This window comes from Siphateles boraxobius, unplaced genomic scaffold (assembly GCF_051911475.1).
Source record: "Siphateles boraxobius isolate OS27281-9 unplaced genomic scaffold, OSU_SipBor_1 12, whole genome shotgun sequence".
NCBI lineage: Eukaryota > Metazoa > Chordata > Actinopteri > Cypriniformes > Leuciscidae > Siphateles > Siphateles boraxobius.
This window is the reverse complement of record NW_027508722.1, coordinates 16020689-16038572: the sequence shown is the minus strand read 5'-3', so window position 1 is coordinate 16038572 and position 17884 is coordinate 16020689. Positions and strand designations below refer to the sequence as shown.

General features: G+C 45.9%; 1 protein-coding gene across 1 annotated transcript in view; it reads right to left on the bottom strand.

Moving 5' to 3' along the window:
* Window positions 1–17884, bottom strand: part of LOC143718159 (complement C4-like) — a 106958-nt gene that overhangs the window by 49237 nt on the left and 39837 nt on the right. Inside the window, exons 12-16 of the mRNA XM_077209233.1 lie at window positions 14217–14384; window positions 13752–13937; window positions 13462–13617; window positions 13207–13339; window positions 9259–9330 (exon numbers count right to left, since the gene is read on the bottom strand). Of these exons, the coding sequence (XP_077065348.1) occupies window positions 9259–9330; window positions 13207–13339; window positions 13462–13617; window positions 13752–13937; window positions 14217–14384 (715 nt within the window). The remainder of the gene's footprint in view (window positions 1–9258; window positions 9331–13206; window positions 13340–13461; window positions 13618–13751; window positions 13938–14216; window positions 14385–17884) is intronic.

The window sequence follows — 17884 nt, the reverse complement described above, 5'->3', positions numbered from 1 at the left end:
ACGGCCGGGGCTGCTCCCGCCCAGCAGCCCCAGGGACATGAACTTTAAGGGGAAGAAACTTTTTAAAAGCTGCAGTTTGTTTCTTTTCTTCTTGGAATTTATCGATAACTGAATTCACAGCATCACCAAACAACCCCATGGGAGAAAGAGGAGCATCTAAAAGAAAAGCTTTTTCTCTCTCTTTAATATTAGTCTGATTTAACCACAAATGTCTTTCTGCGGCCACCAGAGCTGCCATAGAACGACCCATTAATTTGGCCGATTCTCTGGTGGCACGCAGGGATAAATCAGCAGCCTGACGCAGTTCGCGAACTACGTCAGTACTGACCTCCTCACTCTCACTCATGTCCCTTAGCAGATCAGCCTGGTATGCCTGCAAGATTGACATAGTATGCAGACATGACGCAGCCTGACCTGCTGCCGAATATGCTTTACCCACCAAAGCCGAAGTGTTTCTTAAAGGCTTGGTGGGTAATGCCGGTGCCTTAAAAGATGATGCTGCTTCGGGGGAGAGATGGCTCGCAAGCGTCTCTTCCACACGAGGCAACGCACCATAACCATGAGCCTTGGCTCCCATAATATTAGCGTATGTTGAAGTCTGGGGACTAAACACTCTATATGACACCGGTTTTCTCCATGATTTCGACACCTCGGTGTGGAGATCATGGAAAAACGGCAGGCACCGGCGTGGAGGCTGCACACGTGACGGCAAAAATCTCTCATCCAACTTTGATTTAGAAACAGACTCCTGTCTAGTCACTGGCCATTCAATATTAAGTTTTTCAACAGCTCTTGTTAACACCTCCATAAGCTCATCACTCTCAGGAGTGTGGGGTGGCGAATCCTCCACATCTCCCTCAACACTAACAACATCAAGTTCCTCAGAACTGGATAGCATTGGTGCCTCAGCCCGAGCGGAAGAAACCGCAGCGCGTGCTTCCGAACCCGGGACTGAGGCACTGGATCTCACAGGTGAAGGGAGAGATAAGGCAGAGCCCGTCTCAAACCCCGCTGTGAGATCCATCTGCGATCCCCACGATAAGCGCCGCCGCTCTGCCTCGGCAGAAGCGGGACCCGAACCGCGGGGAGCGCGCACCGAACCGCTCTCCTCAAAGAGCGACCGGCGGGAGCGGAGCGTCCTTAACGGCAAACGCTCGCAATGCTCACAGTCTGCTCCCTCGAGAGCAAACTGGGCATGCTGAACTCCCAAACAAACAACACAAAGATCATGTGTATCCCCGCTCGTTAAATAACGCGAGCAGGGAGGAACACACTTTCTAAACTGCTGTTCGTCCGCCATAATCTCTCAATATATATATATATAGGGATAAATTGTTTGTGTGGTGCAGGGTATGTAAGACAGACAATATCACACAGGGACAGATTCACATGTAGCGCGACTGAAAGCACAGAAGCTAATGCGCTTGTGTTTTGGGGTGCTTTATAGTTTCCTGGTCGATGACGTCACCCGCCTATGACGTTTCATCTCTCCATTGGGCTGATTCCATACGTGCTTCATGACGCACAACGCAGGGGCGTTCCCGCAGCGTTTGACGCAGCTCGAAGTTCCCTTGAAAGGGAACTATATGCATATAATACATACATAAAATTTACAGCATCAACAAAACTAAACATGAATTCCTGTAAGTAAATAATATTTAGTAATATTATAATAATTTCCCTATTCCCGTTTGATGTGTTATGCATTCTAATTGTATCAACATCTTTTCATAGAATATAAGGAATTAAAGGATAAAAAAAAAAAACGCAGTGCAGCAGCTCGCAGATCTAGAGCAGGCCATCTCGCATGCTCATTGGCTGCCCTGCGAGGAAGTGCTGCAGCCTACCAGTGAGCCCGGCGTGAAGTCACGCCCAATGAAGGGCGCCTGCGCCTTCATAGCATCACAGCCCGCCGGAATGGGCGTGGCTTAGCGTATAAAAGTAGGGGCTATAGGCTGACTTCTCTGGTTTTTCGTCGACTGAAGCGAAGTTGCTCGTGGCGCGAGCACTGCCGGTTACGCAATACTCGTTCACTCTCTAGAGAGGTTCTCTCGTATTGCGTAAGTTTAGCTTGCATTACGGGAAAGCTTTGTCAACGCCTTGTGCGCCAAGCATCCACCATGAGACCCCGAACTTTCAGGGGAACCCCATAAGTGGAAAAAATAAGGTGGCCTGCCACGCGGGCCATTACTTGTACATAAGCACACATAGGGAATACAGAGCAGAGCGCCGGTCTGTATAGGCACATGGCACATACCCTACTAGTGCAGCTCAACCAGGAGAGCTGAGTCACGTGAGAGTGATCTGAGCAGGAAGATCTGGGCAGAATACACCTCTCTTTCAAACTGACAAAAGTTTAGCCTGCAAGGCAGGAACTTCTAGGTTATAAAACCTGACAAAGGTAGACCAGCCCGCCGCTACACATATGTCATGGATAGAAATCCCACTGGACCATGCCCATGAGGAGGCCACGCCTCTCGAGGAATGAGCCCTGAGGCCCAGAGGGCATTGCAGACCTTTTGACGCATAAGCAGCTGCTATAGCGTTCACTATCGATCTGGACAGGGTCTGTTTTTGAGGAAGAGAGACCCTTGGTATGCCCACCAAACGAAACAAAAAGCTGTTCTGAACGCCTGAAGGAGGCGGAGCGCGTAATGTAAAATCTCAGTGCCCTGACAGGGCAGAGGAGATTCACCTCACCTTCGCTGTCAGATGCTGGCAGAGCTGACAGCGAAATAACTTGCGCTCTGAATGGAGTGCCCATAACTTTAGGAACATAGCCATGTCTAGGTCTGAGGATGACTTAGAGTCATTCGGCCCGAACTCAAGACACGACGCGCAGACAGACAGCGCATGCAGGTCCCCCACACGTTTTACTGACGACAGTGCAGTCAGAAAGACGGTTTTCAGTGATAGATATTTCAACCCCACAGAGTCTATTGGTTCAAATCGAAAGGCTTTCAGGGCCTCGAGGACCAATGAAAGATCCCACATAGGAACCGACGGGGGGCGGGGCGGGTTCATCCTTCTAGCTCCTCTAAGGAAGCTGATGACCAACTCATGTCTTCCCAGTGACTGGCCGTACGTCGATTCTGCGAACGCTGCCACGGCCGCCACGTATACTTTGAGCGTGGATGGGGACCTCCCCTTATCCAACAGCTCTTGTAGGAAGGTGAGCAGATGCGCCACCCCGCATGTCCGTGGGTCCAGACCTCTGTCGGTGCACCATCCGGAGAACACCGACCATTAAGACGCGTAGAGCCTTCTCGTGGAAGGAACTCTAGACTGCGTGATCGTGCTCATCACCCCTTCTGGCAGGGCAACGAGTACCCGTTGATCAACCATGCGTGCAGAGACCAGCGCTCTGGATGGGGATGCCAGATCGCGCCGCGAGCCTGAGAGAGGAGATCCGCCCTCACCGGAATCGGCCACGGAGCTGTAAGTGACAGCCGTGCTAGTTCCGGGAACCAAATCTGATTCTCCCAATGCGGGGCTATGAGGAGCACCGAGTGGCGCGTTTCCCTGATTCTCTTGATCACATGTGGTAACAGAGAGACCGGAGGGAAAGCATATAGCAGGAGGCTGGGCCAAACCTGGGCCAGCGCGTCCTCGTCCTTCGAGAAGAACGTCGGGCATTGAGCGTTGTCTTTTGACGCAAATAGGTCGATCTACCGCTCTGCGGAATAGGCGCCACAGTTTCTGGACCGTTTGGGGGTGCAGGGACCATTCCCCTGGGGGAACATTGTCCCTGGACAGTTTGTCTGGGCCGTCGTTCAAATGGCCAGGCACATGCGCCGCCCTCAGCGAACGCAGGTGCATCTGAGACCAAATAAGGATGCGTTCCGTCAGATTGCAGAGATTTCTGGATCTGACACCGCCCTGACGGTTTACATAGGATACCACAGACATGTTGTCCGAGCGGACAAGAACATGTTGGTCCTGTATGAACGGGAGGAAGCGCTTCAGCGCGTTCTCGACCGCTATCATTTCCAGACAGTTTATGTGAAAACACTTCTCTTGGTCTGACCACTGGCCGAAGACCGGTCTGCCCTCGAACAGCACTTCCCAACCCGAGTTGGACACGTCTGTCGAAATGACTTTCCGATAAGAGATGGTTCCCATCATCACTCCCTGCTGGTACCAGTCAGCTACTAACCAGGGCTGCAGAGCCGCTATGCAGGTCTGAGTCACTCTGATTTTCTGGCCGCCAGAAACCCAGGCTCGGCGGGACGCGCAAGCATTCAACCAGCGTTGGAGCGGGCGCATGCGCAGTAGGCCCAGCTGAAGCACCGCTGCAGCTGATGCCATACAGCCCAACATCCTTTGAAATGTTTTCAAAGGGAGAAAGCTTCCCTTCTGGAAAGATGCGGCTAGGTGGCGAACACGGCGTGCGCTGTGTCGATAAACGAGCCGTCATGGTCACTGAGTCCAGTTCTATTCCTAAAAAGGAAATTGACTGACTGGGCAATAATGAGCTCTTGGTAGAGTTGACCGTGAGACCCAAGCTTTCCAGGTGACTGAGAAGCACTGTTCTGTGAGATAGCAGTTCTGTCTCTGACTGTGCCAATATCAGCCAATTGTCCAGATAGTTCATTATTCGCAGCCCCTGACTTCTCAGGGGGGCGAGCGCCGCGTCCATGCACTTCGTAAGTGTACGGGTTGCTAGGGACAGGCCGAACGGCAGGACGGTGTATTGATATACCTGACCGTCGAAGGCGAATCTCAAAAATTGCCTGTGACGGGGTATTATCTGAATCTGAAAATAGGCATCCTTCAGATCTAGAGAAATAAACCAGTCCCTCGGGCGAACGTGCGCGAGGATTTTCCTGGTCGTAAGCATTTTGAACGGTCTTTTCGCAAGCACTTTGTTCAAATGTCTCAGATCTAGGATAGGTCTGAAGGCTCCGTCCTTCTTGGGTACGAGAAAATATCGGCTGTAAAAACCTGACTCGCTCAGAGAAGGCGGTACCTTTTCTATAGCCCCTTTGCACAGCAGCTTTGCTATTTCTGCGTGAAGTAGGTGTGCTACTTCCGCATTCACTATCGTCGCGGCCCGGGCTTGAAAGCGTGGTGGACGGCGAATGAATTGAAGTGTATAGCCCTGCTTTATTGTGCTCAGCACCCATTCTGAAATCCCTGGGATAGTTTCCCACGCATCTATGTGAGCCGCTAGGGGGCGAATGGCCTCCGGGTTCAGATCGTCGCCATTTGCAGGCTTGTGAAACTGAACCGGAGCCAAAAGCCTCTCGGTTCTGGGCAATGGCTGCTCGCTGAAAGCCAAAACCGGCTGATTTATGTGAGATGTCCCAATCATAAGGGATGGGGAACATTCTTTTTTCACTTTTTGACGCGCGAGCAGCGCTCCGGGCGGAAAAGCTTCCTGTAAGCGTGAGCGCGTGTGCGCGGGCACAAGACTTACAAGTGTATTTGACGCCCCGAACATAATGGATGGGGAGCGTCTTATTAAAGCCCTGCGTTTTGTGATAACACTTAAACGCGCGGGCGGAGCCCGGGGGGAGGTTTGTGTTAGCAAGCGTGAACGCTCTCTGGCGGGTACGAGACTTACATTCATAACCTGCTTTTTTGATCGTGTAACTGAGCGGGCAGATAGTGGGCACAGACCTGTGGACACATTTCTTCCATTCAACACTTGAGCGGCTTTTCTGCGCTTTATGAGAGTGTGCTCTGTGAGTCACAGGAGATTCGAAGTGCTTGTGTGTAGGGGTGAACACTGGAGCGTGGGCACTTTCACTACACTTAAAACACCGACGGCGTGAGCCGGACCAGACATTATACTCTTTTTGAGATTTCTCTGGGTCGCCGTGAAAACGGCGTTTGTGTGCAAGCGAGAGGGTGAACAAACCGCCTCGTTGGCTGCTAAATGAACCACTGCAGTAGCCTGTTTGAAGGGGACTGACAGGGAAATAAACTTTCACGGCGGCCGCCCTGACGTCGCTGCGAAGGCTGAGGCTGTGCTGGACGCTGGGCGCTAGCTTGCACAGGAGGCTGTTCTTTTCTTTGTCTCTCGCGAGAGCGGCCTGTAGCCGAGCTCGAACGTCGTGGCAGGAAGAGGTTCATGGCCTGCGTGGTCTTCTGTACCTCAGAAAAACGGTCAACGATCCCGTTCACCGCTGGGCCGAATAGACCAGTGGGGGAGAGCGGCGCGTTCAGGAAGGTGGCTCGTTCAGTTTCCCTCATATCCGCGAGCGTCAACCAGAGGTGCCTCTCTGTTACAGTCAACGCGGCCATGGCTCGTCCAATGGCTTGAGCTGTGGTTTTAGTGGCGCGGAGAGAGAGATCCGTCGCACTTCTCAGGTCTGTAACCACAGCAGGATCCCGGCCCTTCTCATCCCATTCACGGAGGAGGTCGGCTTGCAGGATCTGTAGCACAGCCATTGAGTGGAGAGCAGATGCGGCCTGGCCGGAGGCGGCATATGCGCGGCCGACCAAGGCGGAAGTGGCTCTGCAGGCGGAAGTGGCTCTGCAGGCTTTTGACGGGAGGGCTGACCGTGACCGCCATCTCGCAGAGGGCGGTCAAAGGTGCGCTGCGACCGCCTCTTCCACAGGGGGAATAGCCGTGTACCCTTTTTCGGCGGCGCCGTCCACTTGGGAGAGCGACGCGGAGGCCTGGGACTGAAGTCTTGAGGAGAATGGTGCTTTCCATGATTCCGTCAGCTCCGCGTGAAGTTCCGTCAGGACTGGAGCGGGCCTGCTTGCTGAAGCTGCACGGCGGCGACTTTGAAGGAAACAGCCATCGAGCCTGTTCGGCGCGGGTTCCTTCGGCAGCGACCACTCGAGCCCGAGACGGTCAACAGCTTGCGTCAGCAGGCGCATCAGTTCCGCATCAGCTCCAGCGCTGGTACGGGTGGATTCCTGGATCGACGAGGAGGCGGAGTGAAGCGACCATTCCTCGCTGTCTGATGCCAGGATGGAGCAGCACTCTCTCGTGGCGTGTCCCTCGGCCTCATTCTCAGATGCGACGGCAGTGAGGCTCATGAGCGGCAGCTGCGCGTCGGTGAGGGGGGGCGGGTAAGGCGAAAGCGAGGCTCGTGGGAGGTCCTCGGCGAGCGCATCGCTGTGGCCACAGGTTCCGGCTGTCTCAGGGAACGGCGTTACTTCCTGCGCGGTCCCACAGAGGGCGGAGTGACTGCTGCGGTGTTGAAGGGTTCGAGTCGAGCCCGCAGGGTCGACAGCGGAAGCGCTTCACAGAGCTCGCAGCCCCCGGACGCGAGGGCGAGCTCTGCATGTTCCAGGCCCAGGCAGAGAGCGCAAATCAAGTGGCGGTCTCCGGCGCTGAGCGGGGCTCTACACGAGCCGCAGGAAGCGTGAGGCATCTTTAAAAAGACACTCGCTGCTCTTTTAGAATAGGTAGCAAGGTAAAGGATACGTCGCCGGATAGCGTAGCTCGCACGGATGGCTGAAGGTGGCGAAGACGGCCGGCTTCCTCAGCGCTGTCCTAAGCTGGCTGTTCGCTGTTCGACGGCGGCGGTGGCTTCTCTCAGATCCAGCAATGCGAAGAGCTCGCTGAAGAGACGAAAAATCAGAGAAGTCAGCCTACAGCCCCTACTTTCATACGCTAAGCCACGCCCATTCCGGCGGGCTGTGACGCTATGAAGGCGCGGGCGCCCTTCATTGTGCGTGACGTCACGCCGGGCTCACTGGTAGGCTGCAGCAGTTGCCAATGAGCACGCGAGATGGCCTGCTCTAGGTCTGCTAGCTGCTGCACTGCGTTGACAATGAATACAAAATTAAGGATAATTTTTTGGCTTCAATATCTCGAGAAGATGAATCTTTCCCGTAGCGTAAGCTAAACTTACGCTATACGAGAGAACCTCTCGTAAGAGAACAAGGAACTCTTCTTTCTTTTTTTTTCTTTTTTTTGTGTGCCCTTTTTGGTCATTCCGTCCCTTCCCCTGAGGAGGTCTTTGCACGCCACTGCTCCCACTAATTTGATACAGTGCACTTATTGTGTACACACATGTTTTTAAGGTGCACAAACTACAAGATCTTTGGTCCTGCGGAAACCCCAACTAACAACGGGAAAAAACGTTGTCTCACACGAATTGACGTAAGACATAAACAGTTATGATCAAATTATCGCCTTGCATTCATGTAGCCTATATTAAAGTGTACAATAGCATTAGAGCACTTTACCGTGTTGTTTCATCACTCACACTACAAGATCACTTGGCGATAATATCAAAGAAGTTTAAATATATCACAGTGTCTGTGACTGCTCGTGACAGGCTCAGATAACGTCTCTGATATGCTCTTACTTGACAAGCATCAGCGACCACAACGACCACAGATTTGGTCTTGGTCCGGGAGTTTTGTTGCAGACCTTGGACAGCAAAATCCAGCCAAATGTTGTGTAGTGTAAGCCTGCCTTAACACAGACTTTTTTTTTTTTTTTTTAACAGAGTTCTTTTTTTAAGCAAATGAATTAAACTGAAAGGTATTGTGCATTACTTTTAAAGCAACTCAAATTTTTATATGTAGATGTATAAAGTAATGTGTTACTTCACTACATCAAAAAGTTATTACTTAATGCACGTTACTTGCAATGTGTTAGCTCCTACACAGCTTTTGAAAAATTCAGTTTAAAAAGAGACTTACATCTATGAAAGCTTCTTTTCGCCATGGAATAAAAAAAAATAAAAAAAATTATATATATATATATATATATATATATATATAAAATGTCATTTTGACTTTAATTTTAAAATTCTGACTTTTTTATCTTGGATTCGGAGATTGTATCTCACAATTCTGAGGGGAAAAGGTCAGAATTGTGGGATATGCACTGTGGGAAAATTATTGTAAGATGAAACATTGTAATCACCTTTTTTTTTAATTCTGGGGAGTAAAAAAAGTCCATACACATGAGTGTTGTGAAACTGCAACTAAAACAAACTATTACAATGTTTTTGGTAATTAAAATAAATCTGAAATAAAATAAAATATAAATATTAGATGAAAAAAAAAATAATTAATAAAAAAACTTTAATGTTGCCTCGGCAGCTAAATGAAATAATTTTAAGCTGAAGCATTACAATTACTAAAAAAATAAAATAAAACAAATGATAAAAGTACATAATACTAAAATTAAAATGATAACTGAAAATATACAAACAAAAGCTAATTAAAAATATTAAGAATATAATACTTTATTAAAAAAATCCTAAAATAAATCTCACTCAGATGATGTTTCATATTTGATACGAAAGGTAAACAAAAATTTTGCTGACAATACTTTACCTTTTTTAGCCATTTCTGTTTGAATATCTGTAGAGCGTTTGTTGCGCCTAAAACCAGACTCACAGCTGAAACCTGGAAGTACAATGAATTAGAAAATATTATTTCCATATTGTAAAAACCCTTTCATGTAAAGGCAAAAAAGTACCAGTACCAGTCTGTTTCTTTTTAAGCACTAATTGAAAATAAAAACAGAAAATTTGGATTAGGTTTCCATTTCTCATTTACTGAAATAGAGAAGAGTTTGGCACTGCAACGGCTGGTCCGAACAGACATGCACAGTTATTTGCTCTGTAACAAGTAATATTTAAAACCCCACACCCAACAAACAAACTATGTGTGAAAATTATAAGAGACAACCCCAAAGGCTAGTTTTATAGAACTACTAATTACTGTAACCCCACCTATATCTTTTCTCCTTTCAAAACAATGCTCATTGAATGACTCACACTTAAGTGTATATCACCTTCTCACAGAATGCAGCATGTGTTTTGTTATATTAATCAGAGTATAAATTGACACACAGAACCATCAAAACCTTCTTCAGAGACTTCACAGAATGCTTCAACTGCGTCCCTGTCTTTGGAGAAAAATGCTTGACAATGAGTATTGTCTTCTGAGGCGAAGAGGTCGACCTCTGCCTCGCCGAAGATGCTCCATATCAGCTGAACCGTTTGCAGGTGAAGAGATCATTCCCCCAGGGGGACATTTTCCCTGTGCTCCGCTCTCACCAAGCGCAGGTTGAGCTGAGCCCATAGCAAGAGGTGTTCGGCCATGGTGTGCAGGTTACTTGACCTGAGGTCAACCACCTTGGCGGTTTATATAGGAAACCACTGACATGTTGTCCGACCGGACCAAGACGTGGTGACCTGTCATGTATGGGAATGAAGCTTTTAGTGATAGAGCGACCGTCCTCATCTCTTGACAGTTTATGTGTAGTCGCCTCTCCCGGCTCGACCAAAGGCCAGACATTGGCCTACCCTCGTGTAGGGCCCCCAACCTCTGTTGGAAGCATCTGTCCCTCGAAGGCGAATCTAAAGAATGGCTTGTGAAGGGGTGTTATCTGAATGTGAAAATAAGCATCTTTCAGATCCACCTTTTACCAATAGTTTTGACACTTTGATGCCAAGGATGTGAGCCACGTCGTTTCTCACCGATGTCTCGACCATAGCTAGAAAGTGGTAGCCTGGTAATACCAGACTCTGCTACTTCACTTTGCTTAGTACACAGAGTCTGGGATAGCATAATAGAGAAGTGTTTTCTCTCTCGCTAGGGGGCGCGTACTGAAGTTTAAAATCATTGGTTACCCGTAAGCCAATCAGATAAGTTTGTTTATGACGTATGTTATGCGCCGACACAGCCGCATCGAACCACAGACATCATGCATCGAACTCAAATCTATGATCGAACTTCCACTGTAAACACTTGATGATGCGAGCGAAATACCCGAGTGAACATGGCTGTAAACGACTTTTTTGATCTGTGAGTGATGTAATAGAATGACTGCTGCGCTTGACAGGGCACAAACGAGCAGAGAGAGAGAGAGAGAGAGCCCCGGTCGCGCGCGCGCACTCCCACGTCTACAAACAACACGAGCGCTGTCTTGCTCTCTCTCCCTCGCGCATATTCATAAAAATCAATCGACAAGATAGTAAGAGGTCGGAAGACCGCGGTTTCACGTGGAGCATTTGGAGATTTTTAGAGATTATAGACTCTAGGAACAACATCTCAATGAACAACATCTCAACTATAAAGGCCTGTCTCATATAAGTTAGACGCCTATCTCAAGTACAAGCCGGTGCAGTTCGACGATTTGGGCAAATAAAAGCCCGGGCTATTATTTGAAGTTTTACGGTATTTAAGACCTGGAAAAGAAAAGAGACACTGACCTGTCAAAAGGCTCCCTAGTTTCTCGCTGACGATCGGTAATAGTTGATAAATTAAACTTTTCCCAAAGGGAGTAGGGCCACAACATCACCTCCATTCAAAATGTTTAATACACACTCTTCGTGTTCGGGCTTCAGTTTGCTAATGCCGGGAATATTCTCCACAACAGAGCCAATTGCATCCGCGTCTCCATATCAGCGGTCGATTTCCCTGACCTAATCTTAAACACGGCGCTTACCGACTACGTCACGGCTTTCAGCCCGCCCTCTGTTCGTTGATTGGCCAGGCTGTTTTCAGGCCGGTGGAAAACAGAAAGATAGGCTGCTATCTCAGACTGACTACAGGAGCGAAATGAAATTAGCGGAAGTAGGAAGTCTGACGTAGTCAGGCTAAGAAAGTGGGGGGGTCTGCGAGCAAACTGTAGCGAGTAGCCTCGGTTTATTATGTTCAACACCCATTCTGATATTCCGGGGATGGCTTTCCAGGCCTTGACCTGCATAGCTAGGGGTTGAATGAAGTCTGGGGTCGAGACGCTTTGTGATAGGGACCCGGCCGCCCAGCTGTTTTGTGTTTGTGATACTGTGGGAACAGTGCTTATGTGCAGGGGTGTGTACTTCATAGTGGGTACACAGCCTACATTTACTACAGTTCCAGCACGAGCCAGAGGGGGAACTGATACAGTGTGAACAGTGCTTATGTGCAGGGGTGCATATTTTATAGTGGGCACAAAGCCTACATTTATTAAATTTCCAGTGGGGGCCGGAGGGAGAACTGATACTGTGGGAACAGTCCTTATGTGCAGGGGTGCATACTTTATAGTGGTCGCACAGCCTACATTTATTACACTTCCAGCGCAAGCCGGGGGGAGAACTAATACTGTGGGAACAGTGCTTATGTACAGGGGTGTGTACTTTATTGTGGACACACATCCTACATTTATTACACCTCCAGCACGAGCCGGAGAGAGAACAGACAGAAAAGTGCTCTTTTCGCGTTGTATTTGCGTCGCGGTTAAAATGGCGTTTGTTTGCAGACGTGCATGTTTTAACACAGACTCGTTGACTGCAATGTTGGCACCTCCAGTCGCCTGAACTAAAGAGGGGAATGTGAGATGTGTAAAAGGCTTTTTGTCGCTCTAGCACCATCAAGTTCACCATGTTTCTACCAATCACCTGGGCGGTAGATTTAATGGCGCAGACCCAGGTCTGTGGCAATATGCATGTCCCTGAAAGCTTCCGGGTCAGGTCCAGACTTAGGTCCATAGAGCGGAGAAGTTTGGCCTGAAAAACCTGGAGGACAGCCATGGTGTGAAGCGCCGAAGCAGCTTGACCAGCGGAGGTGTAAGCTCAGCCATTGAGAGCTGAAGTAATACGGCAAGGCTTAGATGGGTGAGTCGCTTTAGCTTTCTATCCCATAGCCCTGGGCGGGCAAAGGTGCGCGGCCATGGTCCCTTCGAGGGGGGAAATTTTCTCATATCCTTTGTCCACAGCGCCGTCGACTGCGCACTGCGCCCAGAACACCCAGGCTGATAGGCTTGAACAATTCAAATACCAACTTTACATAGACACTCGACACTTTAATTCTAATGTCGATTTATCGTTACCATCACTGCAACATTATAATGTGAAAGACTTTATTCTCTTATTCTTTTATTCATACAAAACATATAATTGCCATTGCTTATTTATTTTAATGATTATTCCTGGTTTGTCATTCATGAGATATTTTCTGTTTTACAGCCTTGTCCTTTTATATATATTTTTTTATATTCTTTTATACTTTATTGTCTTTGTAATTTATAGTCTGTTCCCCTTCTACCCTGTTTTTCTCGTGAGGTGATAATACAATTACAATTTCATTGTACCAAGTTCATCTGACAATAACGATTTTGAACTTTTGATAGACAGCTAAAATATTCACTGGATGTTAATTCTGATACATCAAGTTAATTCGATTAACTGATCCAAATATTTGTAATTAATTATGATAAGTTATGATTAATTATTGATATTTCCCCTTTGAGCTAATTAATAATTAATAATTTGCTACAGCATCATTTAGCACCTTTTCTCATCATTGAACGGATTGTGGTCGAGTGTGAGATGAAGGCCAGACCAGCGTCATTAAAAACAGCAGCTGTGTTCTCTCCACCGCCATACGAACACCCCAGATCATAAGACTTCATGGAGGTGAATACCTTCGCACAGGGAAATTGAGAAACAGTAAAAGAATGAGAACTCAAGAACAAATTTAAGTTTATCTTATATACAGTATCTAATTTTCTGAAACCAATAGGTACTATTAGAAAGTACAACACACCTGTTTCGGAGTGAGTTTGTTTTGAGAACCCAGGGCGTAAATGGTTTTGTCCACAACTAGCAAGGCCACTTTTGCATTCTGTGTTCCCACATCAATGTCAAGCTCAGCTGAATCTTCTGGCTCATAATTATGATTGCCATTCAGTTTTATCTCAAGCTAAACAGGAGTTGGGAAAGCAGAACTGTAAACATTTGGCAAGATTTTCACTGTACTGTATAATTCTGACATAAAATTACGAAAACATGGTAAGCTGTTAAAAATAATTTTAATGATTTTTAGTGTCTGTTTACCTTTCCTTCACACCTGCCCTCTATATCAACCCACACTGAGTCTGCAATGATGTCACCATCTGTGTCATAGTAAAAGGCGATCACTCTGAAGGACGGGATCATATCTGGGCTTATTTGGATGGATATTTTTACTGCAGAACCTGATGCAACAGAGCTCGCTGTTCTCAGCATACCTCTGCTGACAATCTGAAGAGATGCACATATTTCTGAAGAGTTCTGAGGTTTATAATATAGTAAATCTTAATGAAAAAATCCTGCTGAGTTTAGTAAAAATATCTAAACATGCTTTCTGTAAATCAAAATAAATGTGCTAGAGAAGGAAAAATGAGTAAGATATAAAAATGTTTATTATATGTATATTGTTTTCTGGGAATATACTTAAAAAAAATTCTCGACCAATGGTATATTAAAAACATTACACATTTCACCACATGTAATAGAAGGAAAATTTAATACATTACTTACCATGTAATATATTTGCCCTTCTACTGGATTGCCATTGACATAAAATGCAACATCTAGAGAATCTTCTAATGACAGAACTTTATTAGTCACACTCAGATACAGGAAGCTGTTCTTTGTGGATTTCTTTGGGCCCACTTCTTTTGTAGACTTGAAACCACCCACGTTTGCCTGTTGAAATTAATCAATCAAAAATGTACATTGGGATGAAAATGTAGAATATAGCAACTAAAAGTTTTTTGTTTTTTTAGGCCTGTTTCACACCTCCCACAAAATCATTGTATGTTGTAACTTAAAGGGTTAGTTCACCCAAAAATGAAAATTCTGTCAGTCATTACTCACCCTCATGTTGTTCCAGCTCGATGAACGAAGGTCTTATGGGGTAGACCTTCGTTCATCTTCGGAACACGAATTAAGATATTTTTGATTAAATCTGAGAGCTGGATCACTCCTCCATAGGCTTCTTAAGGGATTGAAAATTGCCAGCCCCGAAAAGTTATTAAAGACATCGTTAAAATAGTCCAAGTGACTACAGTGGCTAAGTTTATCAAGCGACGAGAATACTTATTGTCCGCAAAAACAAACAAAAATAACGACTTTTTTTTTCAACTATTCATTTGCTTCACTGTGGGCCTCTAGTCAGTTAACGTAGTGTGATAGCGTTGTGCTACGTCACACGTAGGCTCACTATTGGCCGACGCTGGTCATGTGGGTGATGCGTGTGACGTACAACAACAGATCATACGCTGTTAAACTAGTAACCTGACTCAAGGCCCACAGAGAAGGAAATGAATAGTTGAAATAAAGTTGTTATTTTTTTATTTTATTTTTGTGCACAAAAAGTATTATCATCATTTGCTAAACTTAAGATTGAGCCACTGTAGTCACTTGGACTATTTTAACGATGTCTTTAATAACTTTTCAGGGAAAGTTTCAATCCCTTAAAGGGGGGGTGAAATGCTCAGTTTCACTCAATCTCATGTTAATCTTGAGTACCTATAGAGTAGTATTGCATCCTTCATATCTCCAAAAAGTCTTTAGTTTTATTATATTTATAAAAGAAAGATAGGCTGTACCGAGTCTTTCCGGAAAAACCCGAGCGGGTGGAGGCGTACCGTGTGGGCGGAGCTAAATAATCACGACACGAGCGCCCGAAGCTTTTGCGTTGAGAGCGTCTGGAAGCTGAGAGTGACATCCGAAAATAAACCATGGCTAACAATCAGATTCAGCCATACATTTTTGATCCAGAATCAGATCCCGAGGCTGAGATTGAAGACGACCAGCAGCAGCAGCAACGACTACAGCAGGACGTCTCTATGTGGTGTGTAGGCCTACTGGAACGGTATAACTTATAACTTAAATAATATAAGGGCTCGTTCATACAGAACGCGTTTTTGCTCACAAAAACGTGAGATGGGCAGTGAAATGGGTGAAAAACATAAGGTCTCGAGCGTTTTTTAAAAAATAGAAATGATTTGAACTTGAGCGCAGTGTTTTTAGAACACCATGTCATGCGCGAGTTTTACAACATTTGTGTGTTGTAAACAGACAGACTGGTTTATTAGGACATGATTTATTTTTACAATAAACAAACTGACACCTACAGTGGCCAGCTAAACAAATGTATTTAAACACACACCATACATCGCATGCTCCATAGATACATTAACTGTATGTGATCATGTTGTTTACTTTCTGTGCTTACACGCCGATAGTTAACAACTCACAGACATTTGAAGCAGTTTTACTCACCGCCTGCGGTTCCAACGCACGACCGTGAACCTTTATCGTTGGGACTGCTCCATCTTTGAGTATTAGGCGATCTGCAAATCCGGCGTTGAACTGGGCCTTGTTTATAAAACTATTACTGTCGAAATGAAGGGAACAAACAAAAACACTTGCACAACTCCGTTGCTGCTCTGGAAAAACAAAATCCATCCACAGGTCTCTTAACGCTGGGTTCTTTGGAAATTTGTGCAATGTTGTCTTGCCCTGGCAACCAAAAACACACTTTTTTGGTGCCATTTTTTTAATTGCAGCGCAGCCGAGCCCAGCGCTCTGATGGGCATAGGCGTAGTCTCGCACGCAATAGATGCGCGCGCGCCCTTCCGGGAGAAGTGCCCTTAAGACCCGTATAAGGAAATTCCGGCGACTCTGACGTCACACAGGCCCGTATTCGAAAAAAACGTTCCGAAACTTGTGACAAACCGGAAGGAGTATTTTTGGAACAGAATTACTCCATCATACTTACAACTTCATTTTTGAAACTTTGTCCATGTTTAGCATGGGAATCCAACTCTTTAACAGTGTGAAAAACTCACTATGCATGAAACAGCATTTCACCCCCCCTTTAAGAAGCCTATGGAGGAGTGATCCAGCTCTCAGATTTAATCAAAAATATCTTAATTCGTGTTCCGAAGATGACCAAAAGTTCTTGCGGGGTTGGCACAACATGAGGGTGAGTATTTACTGACAGAATTTCCATTTTTGGGTGAACTATCCCTTTAATACATAAAGGTAAAAAAAGTAAATGTCAGCAATGGGTTTCATAAACTGTACCTGCGTGGATTTTTTTAGATTACCTTATCACAAAAAGGATTTGGAGTGTTCTATTTGAGCAAGTCTCTTTCTTTCGGCTTGATCCCTTTTTAGTCAGGGGCCGCCACAGCAGAATAATCCGCATAGCAAAGCACACAAATATGAGTACGCAATTGGTTGTCTATTGTTAAGTGTCTAGCTGTAACATTCTAACACCACAGTTTCACACTGTACAAGTTTGTCACCGCAATATGGCAAAATGTGGGGCAAATGCAGTGCTAACCCTGCTCTGTGACATTTTTTTTAAATTTCATGCATTAAAATGATGAACTCATTTAACGCACCACCCCGCCCCAGACCTACCTGAGACAACATAAATTTCATACAGTTGATTGGTAATGTACACGATGCAGAGCAAAAACTCGCTTTGTGATGTATCTAATAGAATGCAATTAGAATGCCCTTAAAATTCAAGATATTGGACAAAAATGTCAATGTATTTGAGTCTCATGGCATTATTTAATTGCAGTGTAAATGCATTTATGCCATGTCTGAGCTGTAATAAATGGTCTGTAAATATATCTGAATGCCAATTCAAATGCAGCTTCTGAAAAAAATTGCTTAAATGTTTGTGTAATTAATTCTTTGTTGAATCAAATGAAATATTTAATTCTAAAGCTTCTTTTTTTAAAGGGATGGTAAAACACGATTTCACTTTTCTAACTTTAGCTAGTGTGTAATGTTGCTGTTTGAGCATAAACAACACCTGCAAAGTTACAATTCTCAAAGTTCAAAGCAAAGTGAGATATTTGCTTTTAAAGAAATCAATTTCTAATGACTACAGCAAACGGCCGGTAGGGACTACGCGACATTCCTCCAGGGTTGCTGACATCACTAACCCCAATAAACCGAACGTCGGAACGCTGTTATTTTCATCTGGATTGCAGGTCCACTTTGTTCAGCCTTCCTAGGGTCGGGGGAGTTAGGGATCAATGGTTAAAATTTATTTTTAACTCGGCCCCAAATCATAATTATTACCCAAATCTCGCTCTCTGTGCTGCACATTTTATGGAAGCTCTCACAATCTTCGCGAGCTCAATGCAGGATTCACACAATGGCTTGTCCTGAAAGAT